Raw genomic sequence first — 19,777 nt, forward strand, 5'->3', positions numbered from 1 at the left:
TCTAGATGACTTGTGTAGTATTACACAGCCTGGCCTTTGACTCCTAATGAATATGTATTGTTGTCACCATCTTATTTTAGTTTTCATATGACAGGAATATCATTATGGGACTCCTTTATTTGGTAAATATTAGCAGCGGCAGTCAAAATACAATACATTCACTGGCCACAACAATAGATGCACCTGATCCAATATAAAGATGGCCTTTTTCTTATAAATATTTACTGTAATTAGAACTTTACTCATGTAATTTGTTTGGGTAGGCTAGTGAGAGATTACGGTGCGCTCTGTTCCGACTTAGGTACAAATTGGTGTTACGCTGCAAACGTAGGAACAGAATTTGTCATAAACCGAGAATTTCTGTATTGTATCCCGAGTGCACTTTGTGTCATTAAGCAGATGCAGGACGTGTACCTCATAATCAGCGCCTCCATGAGGAAATCCATTTCATCCTGCTCAGAGCAGATTTCCGGAAGAGTCTGCGGAAGAGAAAGATCTTCAGGTGTGTGTCATCGAATGAAATGCATCGTATCAATGTGTCTCCTCTGCACGTGTGACCTTTCCATGAGCAGGAACGCCCCTGCTGAGCGGATTATGTGTAATGAACATCGCTCCCGCTGATGAGTTGTCATCAAGCGTTTCGGTGCACATTGTGAATGGTAGCTGACCTTTATAGCCACTTGCATGGGGCCATTATCGGCGTTCATCCCGAGGATCTGACCCTCGTACACCTCACCGAAGGCGCCGTGGCCGAGAGCTCTGCAAGCACAAAGTGTGAAAAATGAGCACAAGCAGGACCTTTAGAGACCGTAGGTGGGATTCCATGATGTGCTATATAAAAAAATTACAAATTACATTTTGGTGCAGATCGGATAAAAGTGCAGACGAATGACAACTAAATAGTCATATTGAGGGCTTTGTCGTACTCTCAAACTCACCAAATATTGCAGGTGTGTGCATCCTGGTGACAATGAACATTTGGTAAGGGGCGCAGGTGTGACCTTATAACGCCCCCAAGAATTTTCTAAAAGTCACTCATAGAAAGGCATAGAAGTGGACATCCTTGAAAACGAATTGGTCAGTGCATGGATCAGAATACCTGACGTTTAGTTCCTTGTTAGAGAACAGAAAATCATGCAAAAAATATTGTAACATGTGCATGCAAAAGTTTAGAGAAGGCCTGATTAAGTTCACCTGCAAAGGTTATCATGCATTTTAGGTTCATCCTGAAATTTCAACCCAAAGCCGAATATCGCTAACTTTTCGTAAGTAGTACGTGACCACTTTTATTAAAACTACCTCTTAACTGTATACGTCAGCATGATGAATGTGTAAAAAATATATGGTGTCTACTGTGTAGATTAGAGCAGTGATTCCTAACCAGAGTTCAAAGATCATCAGGGGTGCTGCAGGTAATTATTCAAAATAAAAATTCTTTATTCATTATAAAGATATCGTTTTTCCTCTATCTATGCCAGCGATCAGCGATATGATCATAAATCTGACGGTTCCTAATAAATAACAATAATAATAAACCATTTTTGACCATAAAACACAGTGACAGACAGAACAATTCAATGCTTTTCCATTGCAAATAAAATATGCCTGTTATAATTTACACAACTTCAACTTCAAGCCATTTTACAGTTGAGTTACGAAACTTGGGATTGTTTTAAGGCACTCCCAAATCATTTGTAACGCCTGTTGGTCATCCTTCGCAAACCAGAAAGTAGCCTGCAAACTAATAAATGGACAAAAAATGCAGTGTGCTGTAATTGTTTTCCTAACTTTTTTTTGGCTTTGACAAGGCATTGTCTACTAGTTTTGTTTCCATGATTAAATTAGCGGTGCTAAAGCCTCACTAAAAGTCTTAAAAGACCTCTGTTTGGTGTGCAGAGGAGCTGTACCTGAACAGTGTGATGTTTTTGCGCGGCACTTCCTTCAGCTCACTGAGCGTCGAGGCCTTCCCGGCAAAGCAGTAGTTGGGGTTGTAGTCCGTCATGATGGTGGAGGAGCGGATCTTACTCAGCTTGTACTCGGGGCTCTGCAGGCGGCCCCTCACGGCTTGCAGATCGTTTTTCCAGCGATGCCACACTAGGGACAATAACAGAGCGGAAGAACAATATTTGAAATGTGTTTACAGCCAGGAAAACCATAATTTCCCTTGTATTGATTTTGGATAAGGAAGCGATAATGCAAGCAACCCTTGAAAACATTCTAATGCAAATACAGTGAACCCCCATTTATCGCGAGGGATACGTTCTAGACCCACCTGCTATAGGTGAAAATCCACAACACAGAGAGACCTTTTTAAAAAAAAATATTTTTACACCTACATTCATAAAACACATTTAAACTTATTAAAACACACTTTTTAAACATATTTTAAACGTATTTGACCCCCCCCCCCCCAAAAAAAAATTGCAAGCATAAAATGTAGAGGAAATACTGTACATATTGTAGTGTCTGTGTGTTAGATGAGTGCCTTTAAGAGGCGGGGCCTCGTGGGTTGGGGTGTGAACTTGGCGAGTCTGCGTGTGAGCATCTGGTCGTGAGCTGTGGTCGACAGCAGTCCTACGTGAGTGTGCTCATTGTATTTATGCATTTCACTGTTTTGTTTGCTTTTAATCAACAGTTCTCCTTTCCTACATGCAAGCACATTACAGTAGGTAAGTGCAGTGGTAACTTAACTTAAGAGTTTAATTTGTTCTGGGAACAAGCTTGTGGCTCAATCTACTCAAATTAAATCAATAGTCACCACTGAAATGACACATGCCATTAATCCGTTTCAAACCTCCCAAAAACACCACCATTGTTCGTTATGTGCTTGCAACAAAGAAAAAGAGCACGGAAATGTAATAAAAGAGAATGTACTATAAAGGAATAATTTTATAGAGCCTAATTATTGTATTTTGGGACAAGCTGAGTCAAAACGACAACATCTGTAGTCATGAATGTGTGCCTCTAAGGGGCGTGGCCTTGTGAGTGACTATCGTGAATTTAGCTGGTTTGTCCTTGTGCGAGCGTCTTGGCATGAGTTTTAGTCTACTGCAGCTCCTTGTGTGTCTGTTTGTCCCACCACTGTATACTGCAAAAATCCGTAAAAAATAACCTCTATAAACTACAGATTCCTACCATATAGCAGCGATTTCTGCAAAAGACAGATACGTTCCACAAAAAAAACTGCGGTATACTGTAGCTGGGGGAAACACTGTATTGCCACGTATTCCACGTTATATGTAAAGGGATGCATATGCGGGCGCTCCTCCTTTGCTACAAATCCTCGACTACACTCGTGACCTGGGACTCACCCGCCGCCGCCCCGATGCAGGTTGGTAGTCTGCCAGGGAGGGGGGCGTTGCGTGCAGGTAAGAGGTGCCGTCGAGCCACCGCCCGGTGCAGATGCGAGGGTCTCGAGGGAGCGGGATGAGGAGGGGAGGGTAGAGATGGCGGAAGGAAGGGGGTAGAGGAGGAGGAAGAGGATTTCGAGGAGGAGGTTGGGGATGAAGTGGAGGACATGGGGCAGGGGTCAGGGGTCAGACTACCTCCCTGCATAGGGGAGAGCTCAGGTGAAGAAACACCATTAACCCATGGAGCTTTGCTTTCCTTTTAAATTACACAAGTAGACAATAAACGTCATCCTTCTTGGTGTACGTTTAGTCACCGTCACACAATTACAAACTTTGCTGTTAGCAGTGGGCCAAGCTACCATTGTATGTGTACTGTCAGTCATCAGTTGTAGTTGTACTTTATTTATAGTTAGACATATACCTGTATCTAGATGACTTGTGTAGTATTACACAGCCTGGCCTTTGACTCCTAAAGAATATGTACTGTTGTCACCATCTTATTTTAGTTTTCATATGACAGGAATATCATTATGGGACTCCTTTACATGGTAAATATTAGCAGCGGCAGTCAAAATACAATACATTCATTGGCCACAACAATAGATGCACCTGATCCAATATAAAGTTGTATCAAAAATGAAGCATTTACATAGATATACAATCATAATAAAGCACTACATTATACTAAAAGTGTTTCTAATATTTTGGTTGCCTCCTCAAGACACATTAGAAGGACAAATCATCAGAAACCTTGCATAGTCTATCAGAAAAGGAACAACTACTAGAATAAAGGTGTATGCAGGCGATGCAGAGTGGAACCTCCAAAGTCGAATGCCGCAAAACTGGCAAAATTTGGACCACAATTTTGAACCAAAGTGTTTGGGGAAAATATGCCTAGGAAGTCAAACAAGCTTGGAGTGCAATTCATCATCATGTGTGCAATCTTGCAAATGTTCAGTTCCGTCAGCTGCAATAACCCCAACAAGTGTGGAGTGACCTGTCCAGGTCAGGAATGAGATCCTGCCCCAAGTGGAGGAGTTTTAGTATCTTGGAACTGCGCGATTGACAAGCGGATCGCTGAAGCGTCTGCGGTGATGCGGACTCTATATCGGTCTGTTGTGGTAAAAAAGCAGCATAGCCAAAAGGTGAGGCTCTCAATTTAGTGGTCAATCTACGTTCCTCCCTTTGCCTCTGGTCACGAGCTGTGGGTTGTGACTAAAAAAACATGTTCGCAGATACAAGCGACCAAAATGAGTTTCCTCCGCAGGGTGTCCGCGGTCTCCGGGCAATGACGAGTCTTCGATTAACCTCGCATGCATGTGTTTGGGATGTGGGAGGAAACCGGAGTGCCCGGAAAAAACCCACGCAGGCACGGGGAGAACATGCAAACTCCACACAGGCGCGGCCGGGGATTGAACCCGGGTCCTCAGAACTGTGAGGCTGACGCTCTAACCAGTCGGATTGTAAATATTTTTTCTTTAATTTTGACCTGATCGTGGAACAGATTTTGTTCAACCTCAAAAGTTCCACTGTGTTTATAATCACATGATGGTTGCTCTTCTAGTTTGTTTATTTGCAGTTCTCACCCCCAGAGACTTTAACCATTCATGGCACCAACTGTGCATATTAGATTACAGAATAATTGTTTTTCAAACTAAAAAATGGCAAACAGAGGTGGAATGTGCCATGTGTGTGTGTATGTGTCGTGTGTGTGTATTTTTTCTGCTTGGGTTCTGCCAAATTCTCCATGGAGGATGATTTAATAGCGGGTGTCAGAGGAGTCATCTATTACAGTGCCTGCTTTGTCAGTGCACGACTTCCAGATGCCCGTCAAACAAAGAAAACCTCACTTATTAGTCCCAGCTGTACTCCAAACAAAGACAGGTTATATGGTGCCGTGGAGATTAGATTTAAGCAGTGGTCGTTTCAAAGGTGCACAAAATGATAACAGTGGAATCCCTCACGGTCTTTTGCAGCTTCATGCAGTACATGTGCGGAATATGAACTACAAAAGTGGTAAATATAATCTGACGGTGAATATATAAATTAAGAGCATATCAACGTACTTTAATAATAATAATGATAATAATAATAATACCTAATTAGAAGTATTAGCAAGAGCATTCGGCCAGCATTATCTTAGAGTATGTGGGATTCTAAAGCATCACAAGTGGCTTTTTGCAAATGGTTCTGATCTACACTTATTAGAAAACATCAATGACATGGAATCCAGAAACTGACAAATTGTAAAAAAAAAAAGGACAAAAATCATTGTTTTTCCCTCCTCTTTTGTGAATAACGATCAGCGCCACTTCATAAACTTGGAAGCTCTCTCTCTCTCTCTCTCTCTCTCTCTCTCTCTCTCTCTCTCTCTCTCTCTCTCTCTCTCTCTCTCTCTATATATATATATATATATATATGCCAAACCTTTGTTGTTGTTTGCAGACTGCTCAGTGTGTGCTGCTTTCAAAATGGAATGAAAAAGTGGTCATTACCTAAATGGACTCAACTTCCCAGTACGGTTTTGTTTTTAACATGTACATAGTGTAACAGTCCGTGAACAAAGACCATTAGCATTTCCACATTGTAACGCAATGCCCTCTTTCTAAAGACACCTTTTCCTCTCATGATTTGTGGAGGAGATCTGCTTGAACAACGTTTTGCTCAAGGGTGTGTTTGTGCCCACGGATGTGTGCAGACACCTCACAGTCGATGGAAGCTGGCGAACACCGTGTCGGCACAAAACTGCACGAGTCTCTTACTGAGGATGACTCCGGCGCAGATCAACACCACGCCGCTGACGACGGTGGAGATGACCACGGCCAGGACCAGCGTGGTCGACATCTGGCCCGGAGGAGGCGGGACTGGAGGAGCTGCAAGAAGAAGAAGATGGAAATGTCAAGGCGATATCCCAACAGTGTTGGGAGTAACACATTTTAAAAGTAAAGACATTTGGTGATACAGTTGGATCTTGACACGTGTGAGTTATAATGAATTTTATTGCATCTTTTCTCATGGGCGGCACGGCGGCCGACTGGTTAAATCGTCAGCCTCACAGTTCTGAGGACCCGGGTTCAAGTCCCGGCCCCGCCTGTGTGGAGTTTGAATGTTCTCCCCGTGCCTGCGTGGGTTTTCTCCGGGCTCTCCGGTTTCCTCCCACATCCCAAAAACATGCATTAATTGGAGACTCTAAATTGCCCGTAGGCGTGAGTGCGAATGGTTGTTTGTTCCTATGTGCCCTGCGATTGGCTGGCAACCAGTTCAGGGTGGACCCCGCCTCCTGCCCGATGACAGCTGGGATAGGCTCCAGCGACCCTAGTGAAGAGAAGCGGCTCAGAAAATGGATGGATCTTTTCTCATGGTTTTGCACTTTTAATCAATCCTGGTCGTGATGTCACTCTACTTAGGTACATGTTAAGCACGTAATACCTGCTAAATGAATGTTATATATTGTTATTTGTTCTTGTTTTTAGTTTACGCTGGGGCAGCATCGTGAGCTAGTGGTTTGCATGTCTGCCTCATATATGAGAGGTTTCCGGTTTGAATCTCAGCTCAGGCAATTTCTCCCTGTGCTTGCGGGGGTTTTCTCTGGGTACTCAGGCTTCCTCCCACATTACAAAAACATGCATGCATGTTCACTTAAGACTGAATTGTCCAAGGTGTGAATGGTGGTTCACATATTCTCTGCAATTGTCAGGCGCGTCCAGTCTAGGGTGTCCACCACCTCTCGCCCAAATTCAGTTGTGATAGGTTCCGGCTCATTTTCGACCCTGAGCTCAAGCCTCTCCAATGAACCTAACATGCTTGTTTTTTGAAAGGTGGGAAGAAGCCGTAGGTTTCTTCCCAGCTGACATTCGATCCCCTCAAAATATTGAATAGATGAAAATACTGTACATCTGGAACAAGGCCATGGTAAAGCATATCAGGAGGGCTGAAAGAAACATGTAAAAAATTTTAGCAACTGACTCTTTATCCAAGTCTGTATACTGCTTCCCTCCAATGACATTTGACCAAGACAGAGTGATTGAGAAAACTGAATTAATAACTTGAATTAAGATTTAAGCCTTCTTCTCTACCACCAAGATGTCTTCCACAACTCGTAGATTGAAATTTAGAAATTTAGACGAGTCAGTCTTGAAATCGTTTTAGCACAACTATTTATTACTACTATTTCGATTTATCCTCCTCACCCACCAGTTCTGGATTAATTTCGATTTAGAAAACGTAAACATTTATCTGGCAGTGCAACCCCAAAGACAAGTTTTTAGAAAAAGTACTCTGGTACCCATCCTTTAGAAACATTATGAACAGGTCTATAGTTATGTATAATCTTGTTTTGCCATCTGTAAGCCAAGGTCATCACTGTATTAAATGAAAGTAACTCGAAAGTATTGCAGAAGGAGAAGTATTACAATTCAGAGACAGTAATACTGTATACGGTCACCAATACTTGAAGGTATTTCCTCACCTACTGTATCAACGCACGTGACGTTGTCGCTGGCCAGAATCTCGTCATCGTGGCACAGGCAGAGGATGAGATGTGTGTCTTCATCCTGCTTGCAGCTCTGGGACTGACAGTAGCTGCAGTTCAGCTGCACTTTGATTTCACACTCGCCATGACTCTCCATGGCTAGAAGAAACAAGTAAAACAAATTCATATTAGCTGTGTGCGTTCAGGGAGCTGAGACAGTTGCTAAAGAGCTACAGTCAACACTGATGTTTTCATCAACATGTAATTATCATACTTTTTTTTTTTTTATTATCTACATCCGGCGTGAGCAAACCTTTGTGCTAAAGGGCCATGTTTGATTTATAAAATGGGCACATGGGCCAGGTTTTTGAAAGATAGGGTAAAAAAATCTATAAATAAAGTTAAAATATGTAAAAGAGTGTATTTTAATAATAAAATATGAATTCATTTTCATATTTTAATTTTACCATTTATATTTTTTATTTACAGTTATCAAAATGTTAAGTGTGAATTGTTTTATTTTACTATTTCTTATATTATTTACTATAAATATATCTATAAATTATTTAATGAATTTAAAAAAAATGTTTTTGTAAAAAATAAAATAAAATCATTCACAATAAATGCATTAATTTAATGAGATAAATGAATTTTAAATAACAAACACATCTTAGTTAACCAATTTTAGGAAGACAAACAAACAGTGAAGAACGGAGCTTTCCTTATAGGTTTGCCCATCCCTGATCCAAGAGTATTGGAACAGTGAAGACAAATATTCCTTTAGTTTTGCATTATGCTGAAAACATTTATGTTTGGCATCAAAAGATGAAAATGATTTCTACAAGAACATTTCTGTTTTGTTTTCAGGTATTTACCTCTGGATCTGATACTCAGCTTCGAAGAGCAAAGCATTATTCAGAACATATTTATTTATTCTGGTCAATAACTTTAAGAGCGAAATCAATGCACACCCTGAATGTAAACAGCCTCTGCCATTTGGACTGTAGATTTTTGTCCCTACATATTCTGGACATAGAAGACAGACAGATGGTTTAAAAGAGGTTGAGAAATGTTAATGTAGAGAAACCATCTCTAAACAGAGCAGAGGGGCTAACGACATATACGCCTATACCCCACCTACAATACTGTCCATAAATCCCTTCCAAAGACATTAATAATTTATCCTCAAACTAATAACAAACAAACACACACACAAACGCAGACACTTTTGGCCTTCGGGTGCCGCTACAACCATTGTTACAACCGAATGGAACATTAACAGGGGTGAGTCCACCCAAACGCCTGTCGTTAGCTGGCAGAGGCCTCTCCAGTGTAGCTTAACGACTGTCATTTGGCATCCCAAAAGAGTCATACTATTCATAGATGGGGTGTGCCTCTATACTTAGGCAATGAATAGTTGGGCTTCCACACCAACACACAAAGCTGTTCTATCTACCCTATGGGTATAAACTAAAAAAGCGCCCTCGGATAAGAGGCGAAATGTCTTCTCAGACAACCAGAACAGTCCAGTTGTGACAACAATCAATGCACTGAGAAAACAAGAACATGGATGGATGAGAATATTCACAGGCATGAATAAGACTACAGTAATCACATATGAGTACAAAAAAAATGATCAACAAAATATGACCTGTGTATATTGTGTAATGTAATTGTTTTAGCTCAATAGGTTTACCCCTCATAATGATTTTTCATTGGAAATTATGAAAAAAGCAACAATACTGTATGTTCTATCCACAAAAACAAATAACAACAATAATCGAAACAGCAAAACTGAGCAGTACTGTATTACGTCTGTATAGGCACAGTATTGGTACATATTTGGTTGTGGCGGTGGGTGTACCTCAAACTTAAATCATAACATAAAAAACTTTAAATATTGAATATGTTTGAAGCAGATGAAATTGACATTAATTGTTTAGTTTTGCCCTAGGTCGTATTCCTAATGCCTTTCATGTGCCGTGGACTCTAACTTGTAGATTAAGCATTGTAGCAAGGACAAGTAGCTGCATGATGTCGTGAATTAGTCATGTGCCACCCATTAGATAATCACAGTCAGATGGCGAGTTGTCTCATGGAGACAAAAACAAAGCTGTGGTACACAAGCAAATGTGAGCATGTCAGACATTTTAACACAAATGAATAACAGAATAGATCTCTTATGTGGAATGCTGAGATGGAGATCAGGATTTCATATTTTCGCTTGAAGGGCCAGTGTCTGGACGCCATGGTGGAAGACTGGTTAGCACATCTGCCTCACAGTTCTGAGGACCGGGGTTCAAATCCCGGCCCCGCCTGTGTGGACTTTGCATGTTCTCCCCGTGCCAGCGTGGGTTTTCTCCGGGCACTCCGGTTTCCTCCCACGTCCCAAAAACATGCACGGTAGGTTAACTGAAGACTCTAAATTGCCTGTAGGTGTGACTGTGAGTGTAAATGGTTGTTTGTTTATATGTGCCCTGCGATTGGCTGGCGACCAGTTCAGGGTGTACCCCGCCTCTCGCCCGAAGATAGGGATATATATATATATATATATATATATATATATATATATATATATATCGTGGGCCCCTAAAAATGGAACATGGCCCTCAAATAGCCCCCACGTGTTAGTTTGGACACCAGTGCCCTAAACAGATGCATAGCACAACATAGAAGCGCAGCATCAATAGTTCATTTGCATTTCAAAAGGAAGGGAAATTCCTTTGATGACAACAATGTCCAAATTCTGGACAGAATTCAAGATGTCATCAACCCTTCAATCATTTATCTTGCTATTCGATCTATCACACCTTCACACTGCTATGATGCATTCAAACTCACCTGCCAGAGGCTGCAGGTAAATCTCGCCGTTTGGATTGATGAAGGAGATCCCATCACGACCATCGGCTTTCATGTCATCCGTCAGTGCAGCATCACCGCCTGTCACAGAATTGATGCAGAAGGATGGTTTAAAACCTCCTCCCGTCGGAAAAAAATCTCGGGAGACACAAGCCCTTTTCAATTTGTTCATTTGTTGCCCCCGAATCTCAATTGAGACATTAGGGGCAAGTCTATGCTTTCAACTTTGTGGGAAAGGCACTTTTCTAACCAGTAGGGCAGTGTTTCCAAACCTAAACTTTGCAAAGGCACATACTGTGTTTTACATGAGAAAAATCTTGTGGCACACCACCAAATACAAATGTCACAAAAAGTACTGATCCCATCTTAATTTACTTCCACATTTTCTTCAGTGTGGAATATTGGCCCGTTTAGTTGAACACAAAGCTAATATGTGTGGCAGCACCTTGAATACAAAGGTTAATTGGATCTTCTACAATCCAATGGATGAACACCTCGATGTTCTGTCCGTCACTGTACGTCACTGGCATAGATCGTTGAACAAAGGTTTTTCATTACTTGCTTCAGGTGTAATGGTCAGGTGTCCCAATACTTTTGTACATACAGTAAAATTTTAACAACAGTTATATTTCTGTCTCGGTCTTTGAAAGCAATAAGTAATAACTGAATTTTTTGGGTTTTTTTACCTCTGTAGCCAGCTCCGCCTCCTCCAGCCGTGCAGGCGCCACCTCCGCCTCCGAACCCCCCGTTGGTGGACCAGCCCAGTTTGGACTTTGACAAAAGGCACGCTGCACCCCCGTCGGCACCTTCTGCCAGGGACTTGCCGGCCACCAGGTGAGACGTAGGAGCATCTTTCCAGCCTCCACCTCCACCTGGGAGGACACCAACATAACACACAAAGAATGTCAGTTATTAGTTATGCTAGTAATGTTATTTACGGGCTGACGGCAGAACCTCAAGGGGACTGTAAGAGTTTGGTCTAAAGATACAGAGGAGGCACTATATTTTTTTACAAGTGGTTGACTTCTTTTTATACTTGTATGACAGTTAAGAATGTTTTAAAGTGAAATGCATGAATTGCAACTTTCTTTACAAGCAGTAATCCTCTTTACGCATAGTCCCTGTCTTCAAATTTAAAGTATATAACACATTTTATTGTTTTATGTTTTACTTTTATCTGCTAAAGCTTCTTTTTACACTGTGACAGGTACTGTAATAAAATTGAAATGTTACTGTGAAAGGTTTTATGATAGTAAAGGCAGTCCTCTCGAACACATCACTTCAATTTCCCCTATATTCTGTTCTGGTAAAATTATAATCTGGCACAAATTGTTGGTCTGGAAAGGATTGTGTTCAACCTTAGAGGTTTGTACCATACAAGAGTTTGGGAACATTCCCGTCTCAGAGTCTCCAGAGGTCTCCAATACCACCATTACATGTAAGTTGCTCATCACTTGTATTTATTATATAAATGTTTTCAATCCACAAAGTTGCGAAATTGGCAACACCTACTAGCCGCTCACTCTGTCTGTCGCAAAGCCCTTGCGCTGCCCTGGAAAGTCCTGGTAACAAAAGCTGCATTCTGCATTTAATTGAGACAAAAATACCCCCCCAAAAACCAAGTGATGCCCAACCAGAGTCTTAGTAGTAGTATTTGTCATTCTTTAACCTAAGTATACAGAGTGTGCATCTAGTCTCTTTGCAAATGTTGAACCGTGGGGGCTTACTTTTTATTAAATGAGGCAAGAAAAACTTCAACATCTGCTTCTCATTTTGCAATAATTTTCACAGATCTGTCTATGCATTTGCTGTTGTAATAAATTTGTTGAATTGTAACTCTATATTTTATATTTTGACAGGAAAATGTCAGCTAACTTGAGCTGTTTAAATTTACGGGAAAATTGCCCAGTAGATCTTTAAATTGAAGGTACTATTGAACCTTTTTTGCTGAATATTTGGCGCCAGCACTGCTTGTGAGCCCCTTATTGGTGTTTTATTGAGAACTGGCTCCAGAGGCATTCATTGAGACAAAGCACTAGCACTGAGACCTGTGTGTGACAAAATTTATGTTTCTTGCAACTGCATTCAATTATGTTTGCAGAGAAAACCTATTTTTCATTCTCATGTAATTAAGACAATCATATGGCGCCAGTAGATAATGGGATCCTCCACAGAGGATACACAAATTAAAATGTAACTGATGCGAGAATTTCAAAACAATCACACAACTATGCTTTAAGGTCTGTTAGCTCACTGCTAACACATAATGGGAAATGCAATGGATGGGCTAATGAACAGCATTTGTGTTGTGGTGTTATAACCCTTTAAGGGTTAATATTTGAACACAAACATTGGAGCAACACATGTAGAGAGAAAAAAAGAATATATATATTTAAAAAATTCATTAATATTATAACACATAGTATAAATATTTTTTATCCTTCGCGGAGAACGGCTAATATTACTGCTGCTTACTGAGGAGTTGAGACTGTTTCCACGTACAGTACTGTATATCCATATGTTTGTATTATACTGCCCCCAGGTGGCCAAGGCACACACATCAGAAGGAGAAGCACAATGTCCATTCAATCAAACAAAAAAAATGGCAAAAACTGTTTAATTTCTTTACGTTAGATTTTATGTTAATACCAGATGTTTTTTTGTGTACAACATTATAGAATGCTATATTTCTTACTCAAAACAAATTACAAACATTTTTGGAGGCTGGAATGGATTAATGGCATTTCCATTCATTTCAATGGGGAAAGATAACTTGAGATTTTAGTGGTTTGAGTTACGAGCGTACAGAGCAAATGAAACTCGTATCTCAAGGCACCGATGTATGAGGAACTGATCCTGGAAATAATCCACTCCAAAGATAAACGTGTCCTTGGTAGTCAGAGAGGCCGGTACAAAAAAAAACAACAACAAAAAAAACAACAACAAACAACAACAAATAACACCAAAAAAAAACTTAAAAATGCCAAAACAACTAGATGTTGGAGAGATGCCAGTTTGCTGACTGGCTATTGTTGAGGTGCCCTGGAACAAGGCATCGTCTCAACTACCCCAGTTCAAGTGGTGCAGCACTCTTTGCACACCTCTTTCAATTTGAATTTCTCTTTGCAGGTCTCTGGTTCTACATGCAGTGTGCAATACTAATTCATCTAAGTGTGAATTGAATTTCCCATTGAGTGACTATAATACCGTAGGTATAATAAATCTAGAAGAAGAAAAAAAACAACCTCACGTTGTTGCTGGCAGTACGGTAGGTGTAAATTGTGATTGGTGCAGGGCAGACACATTGTTCAGGGAAATGGAAACACATGGTACCAATAAGTCCAAGTCAGTACATCTATGTAACACAAAATTAGGTCTAATTTGAGGCCCTTTGTTGAACTAATTTTCCACTTCCATTAGCATCTGACCCAAAACTAACAAAGAGCCAAAACTGAAAAACTGTGTGAATGATTGTGTGGTTTCTTGTTAAAATATTGAGACTACAAATTTGCTGCTTGGCTTAGATTGACACAATCAGAGAGGTATTCAATCAGCCACAAGTTTATTATTTTTTCTAATCAGGTTACATGGAAATTTATTTGGCCTGTACACCAAGTCCTGCTCTCTCCTTGGACAAACGTGTCACAGACTGCGCTCTACTGAGTGTCATTCTTGTCGTACTGTCATCCACTGGCTGTATGTGTTGGAATACAAGCGTTTATTTTTGCCACAAGAATAAAATATAACATACACTCAAAATCCCGCAATATGGCGAATTTTGCACTGTGTGAATATGAAAAAAAGAAACTACAATGCACTCATCCTCCAATAGGTGAACGGCGATAGAGCGAGGGAACACTGTACTGCTTTTTTCCTCACAGTAAATACAGGGACGTCGGAAATATCCATCCATCCATCCATTTTCTGAGCCGCTTCTCCTCACTAGGGTCGCGGGCGTGCTGGAGCCTATCCCAGCTGTCATCGGGCAGGAGGCGGGGTACACCCTGAACTGGTTGCCAGCCAATCGCAGGGCACATACAAACAAACAACCATTCGCACTCACAGTCACACCTACGGGCAATTTAGAGTCTCCAATTAATGCATGTTTTTGGGATGTGGGAGGAAACTGGAGTGCCCGGAGAAAACCCACGCAGGCACGGGGAGAACATGCAAACTCCACACAGTCGGGGCCGGGGATTGAACCCAGGTCCTCAGAACTGTGAGGCCGACGCTCTAACCAGTCGGCCACCGTGCCGCCACGTCGGAAATAGATCACAGCAATTAGATTGCCTTGCAAAGCCAAAAACATCAGCTGGAACCCTATCCTCAGCGTCAAAAGACATCAGCGGTATAACAAGTAATTTATACTTAAGTGTGTGTACATTGTTTGTTGTCCTTATTATGTAAAATGTCAGTAAAACCACACATTTGAAGCCAGCTGTGCATAAAAAGCAGCCTCAGTGAAAACCAGATTTGATTTACATTGATTGTACGGGTAAGCAGGACGAAATATATGATGGTTAAAGTGATTCAAGCTGACATTTCAGGACCCGGTCAGAATGAATGCAGTTAAATGAGAAGATTTGTTTTTTGTTTTGTTTCACATCCATACCTGCAGCGCCAGTTTGACCGTTGGTGCTGGGCGCTGTGGTGCTGTTCTCAAACTGTTCCAGTGGTATCTGATCCAAACTGGACTCTGAGTCTTCCATGTAGGCATTTCCTCCTCCGCCGGCCGCAATCAGCAAGGGAACCAGCTCGTCGCCCTGCATCTGATAAGACAGCATCATCCAAATGATTTGGCATTTTTGGCTATTTACGTGTGATGTGCTGCACCCACAGTTTTCGATAACCTGAAAATTAACTATTTCAGCAAAGATAGTAATGCTCGGTTTTGATTGATCCTGCCAAAAAGGTGTTAATTTAACATGATTTTTGCTGATTTGAGTTTTGAGGGGTTATCTTCAGGACAACTAAAATATGTAAATTTTCAACGGCGATGTGATTCCAAAAGAAATAATGATAATGATAATAATTTCTGTCCCAATTGTGCGTGAATGCTGTAGAGCTGCCGGTGAACTGAATGCTGTGGAATTAATTGAAGGGTTGAAATCTAGAATGTGACACTTGACGTTAGAATGGCTTGAATTTGTCCAGAACTGTGGAAGAGGAAGCTCACTATGTCAAATATATTTTCATCAGGGAATCTTATTGTGAAAATGTGTGAATTTTAGGAAAGTTTTTAATAGTTTTATTTGTGTCCTGAATGAGCTGAACAGTTTTAAGTTGGCATCGATTGAATTGGTTGAGAAATGTGGAAGGAGGAGGTATTATATTGGGAATGTTGATGTCTGTTGATGTTGATGATGACTTTTTTGTTGAATGTCTCATTCATCGAGTATCTTTTTTTATGTGGAAAATGTGGACATGTTGGAAAACTAGGAAATTTTGAATGTAAAAAAAAAAAAAAAAAAAAAAAGTTGGAATGGTTTGTCGGTCACCTTCCCCACAGTAATTGAGATGTCATTCAAGCTGATCATGACGATTCCTCTTGCACTCTTTTTCAGTAAGCCTATTGAAATATTCATGCAAATCAGCAGCAAATGAGACTGCACATGGCGTTACCTTAAAGACGAAGGTAGCTCCTCCCCCTCCGCCTCCCCCTCCGGACCACTCTGTGTCAGCCTCTCCTCTGGTGTCGATCACAGATGACTCCCCCAGGCAGATCTTCTGGGTTTGTAAATTTCTCTGCATCAAAAGATAAGAAGAGGAATCAAAACTGTGAATCCAGTATTTGATTCAAGGTCCCCCTCATTCAGCTGGTCGCCATGCTCACCCCCGGGCATGCATCCTCTCCTTGATGCCCCACTAAGATGTAAAGTAATTCCCCTTTCTCCAGAGGAAACACAGCCGATATGAAGATGCCGTGGTTGCGTTTGTTGTGGTTTTTGGCCCCTTTCCCTCCTGCGGCTCCATAAGCCGAAATCCTGAATGAAGGAACGATTCGGACACTTAATGTCTGTGGTGGAAGGTAACGTAGTAGAATGGTGCCCTGATATACAAGTTTAATTTGTTCTGTGACCATGCTCGTTACTCAAAACACTTGTATCTCAAATCATCTTTCACCACTGAAATGAATGGAAATGATATTATCCCCCAAAAAACAACAAACATATTATATTGTTTTTAAGCAAGGTAAATAGTGCTCTATACTATTTTACTTTATAAAAACATACAGTAAAGACATTAAATAGAATACAAATAAATGAAACAATTTTTGCAAAATTTTTTGCTTCGATTCAATGGACACTGTGGTGCTCCTTCTAGTGTGTGCACCTTGACCACCTGGGGCCATTACAACATAACTCTACATGGCAACAGTCTCAGCTCCTGAGTGACCACACTCATATTTGTCGTTCTTCGCAGAGGATAAAGAATATGTGCCTGTGAGTATCGTTGTTTGCTTTATTTGCATGTGTTACGACTGGTTGTGTTCAGCTAACCCTTGACATCGTTGTGTATGGGGCTATAACGCTGCGATACGACATTGGTGCTATTCATTAGCCCGTCTATAGTGTTTCCCATTGTGCTTGCATTAAGCTAATTGACTGCAAAACATTTAGTAAAATGAATACCTCTCTTGCAGTGATGATAAAAACCTTTGTAAATGCAGAATTTCATTAGACTGTACAAGTGTACTTAATGTTGTGTTGTATGGTGTGTCTATATACTGTTTTTGTCATGACAGTAGTCACACACAAAAAAATAAGCGATCAACTGTTGAACACACTACCCGTATAAAAACGTTTTATTTAAAAAATAATCATCACAACTCATTTGTAAAATGTAAGAACACCTCACATCTTGTGGGGAGTTGTGGTTATTGTGTAAACACGATCCAGTCTGCCCAAACAGAAGTTCATGTCATTATAGTTCCAGGCACAAGATGTACTCTGGTGCCTTTATTAGAACCATAATTTGTGGTGAGCTGACATCTGAGATGCACATGGAGTGACATGATAAGCGTGTCAGAGTTCTCAGAATTGCATGTTCATAACAGGGTCTTATTTTATGTGCATGCATGTCCATGTTGCAATACAAATCCTGTTATTAGAATCCAAACCAAGGCACCCATTTTACATTAGAAAAATCTCATGGCACAACACCAAACAAAAAGTCACAAAAAGTAAAAATGCTGAAATAATGATGATCTTGTCTCTATTTACTCACAATTTGACTTAGAACACAAACCTGATATACTCGTAGGAAGCTATGACTTATTCTTTTGTATGAATGGCAATAGGAAGATTGCACGTTTATTGTACTTTCTGCCATCTGCGGTACCAACAAGGATTTCTCAATGGACATGTGACATGAGCCATGCCGCCCTGGTTTGGCATAAATCACTGTGACTTACAGGTATCTGTTGGTGGCAGGGACCCTCCACATTTGCACCCCCTTCAAAGGTCCTTCCTTCCCCACAGTCACGCTGACATTTTTGTTCCTGTAGGTGCTGTCACACTGGGCCTGGGTCGGCCCGTAAGGACCGCTGGCGCCGCACGAGTTGAAAAACCACATCATCAGAGACATTTCTAGAAGACGTTGGGGAGGACAGAGAAGAAAGTTCTGCTCTGTGGTTTTAAATTTCCAAGACGCACGTGGAATATGAATCCTCATGCAGAATGGATTAACTAAACAGTTCCTTTGGAGGCTTCATGCATCAAGAGACACACGGGAGCTAAACAATCCATTACACGCTAATAAGATTTTTCATTCATAATGGATTAGAAATGACACGCTTTGGAAAATCACCTGAAAATGAAGGCTCAGCGAGGGGGCTAAAGAAATCCCTCAGGTCAGCCATCGGCATGAGTGAGCTGAGATCTGAGATGAGACGGGAAGGAACGGTGTCGTTAAGTGAAGAATGACAGATTGAATCTTTTTCCCCCAAAAGAAAATGGGAACATTAAATTGATTGACTCTGCCCTTGAAGCCGCAGAGGGTCAAAATATTAGAAATAGCTCTTTGTAAAATCCAGTGCAGCTCCACACCAAACTGAATGGAAACTGACTGAAGAGTGGTTGCATGGGAGTGTTCACCATCAAAATTACAATCCCATAAAGCAGGGGTTCTCGAACTGTGCCATAATTTGGGGGGGATCTACAAAATAATTTACAATAGATTATTATGTCGTATCATTTAAAAATAGTGCATACCTACATACACATGGGTATCGGTGCATCAATAAAAAAAAATAATAATTAAAAAAACCACACTAAACCAATTATTCCTCTCTACCTTCACTTTGGTGCATTTTTTTTTTTGTCTTGAGTTTGTTGTCACATTTCTGTCGGGCCAATTATACATACTCGTGCACTCACTGTAGTAGTCTCGCCATGTTGCACTATTTGCATATCTGTTGTTGACCAATACTGGCCACTCATGCCAGAGTAGCATCTGCCCCACTTGCACACTGACTGAGGAGTATCTGCAACATTTGCACAATCAACATTGTCCCAGATTATCATGCTACTAGTCACTTTAAACTGCATACACTCCTTGAAGTCTCGACGCCGTTTGCACAATGGTCATTGTACTGGACTATTGCTATATTAGTCATTGAAACTGCTCTAAGTGCTAGAGGACTCTGCATATTTTTGCACAATTGTAAAAATAAATAAATAAATTGTACCGGCATTACCAGAAAACTAGCAACCCTTTATTGCTCAGTGACTGTTTTTTTCAAAGTCTTCATGTCTCAAAAGTGTTCTCTGTCAATTGACTGTCTGTTGTTGTACAAGAGCGGCTCCAACTACTGGAGACAAATTGCTTGTGTGCTTTTTTTGGACATACTTGGCAAATAAAGATGATTCTGAGTCTGATTCAAATGACTAACAGGATTGTGACATATAATATAAAACTGGTATCCTGCAGCATTACCTCTCTCTCTCATGCTCTTTTCTTATATAGAGTTGTACAAGTGAGGCAAGGCAACCTTCTAAGCTTCTAAGCACTTACCTCAGGGAAAAAGGTTCCAAAATGATAATAAAATCACTGCTTTGGCAACATATAAAGGGGCACCATGTCTTTGGAAATGTTC

The 19,777-nt window shown here is 40.8% G+C and overlaps 1 protein-coding gene and 1 long non-coding RNA gene across 3 annotated transcripts in view; one reads left to right on the top strand and one right to left on the bottom strand.

Moving 5' to 3' along the window:
• The window catches only part of ltk (leukocyte receptor tyrosine kinase), a 75,870-nt gene that overhangs the window by 13,195 nt on the left and 42,898 nt on the right, over nt 1-19,777 (bottom strand). For both annotated transcript variants that reach the window (XR_009769841.1, XM_061697192.1), the window contains exons 11-22: nt 18,490-18,561; nt 18,095-18,269; nt 16,514-16,664; nt 16,303-16,425; nt 15,293-15,449; nt 11,367-11,552; nt 10,663-10,761; nt 7,819-7,980; nt 6,113-6,223; nt 1,908-2,094; nt 669-759; nt 415-479 (exon numbers count right to left, since the gene is read on the bottom strand). Coding sequence is in view for 1 of the 2 variants with exons in the window: in XM_061697192.1 (XP_061553176.1) it covers nt 415-479; nt 669-759; nt 1,908-2,094; nt 6,113-6,223; nt 7,819-7,980; nt 10,663-10,761; nt 11,367-11,552; nt 15,293-15,449; nt 16,303-16,425; nt 16,514-16,664; nt 18,095-18,269; nt 18,490-18,561 (1,579 nt within the window). In the remaining variant the exon portion in view is untranslated. The remainder of the gene's footprint in view (nt 1-414; nt 480-668; nt 760-1,907; nt 2,095-6,112; nt 6,224-7,818; nt 7,981-10,662; nt 10,762-11,366; nt 11,553-15,292; nt 15,450-16,302; nt 16,426-16,513; nt 16,665-18,094; nt 18,270-18,489; nt 18,562-19,777) is intronic.
• LOC133413174 (uncharacterized) lies at nt 291-18,234 on the top strand. The gene is made up of 4 exons (XR_009769842.1): nt 291-502; nt 6,049-6,292; nt 11,375-11,514; nt 18,188-18,234. It is a non-coding gene; the product is annotated as an uncharacterized LOC133413174 (long non-coding RNA).

This window comes from Phycodurus eques, chromosome 14 (assembly GCF_024500275.1).
Source record: "Phycodurus eques isolate BA_2022a chromosome 14, UOR_Pequ_1.1, whole genome shotgun sequence".
NCBI classification, from domain to species: domain Eukaryota; kingdom Metazoa; phylum Chordata; class Actinopteri; order Syngnathiformes; family Syngnathidae; genus Phycodurus; species Phycodurus eques.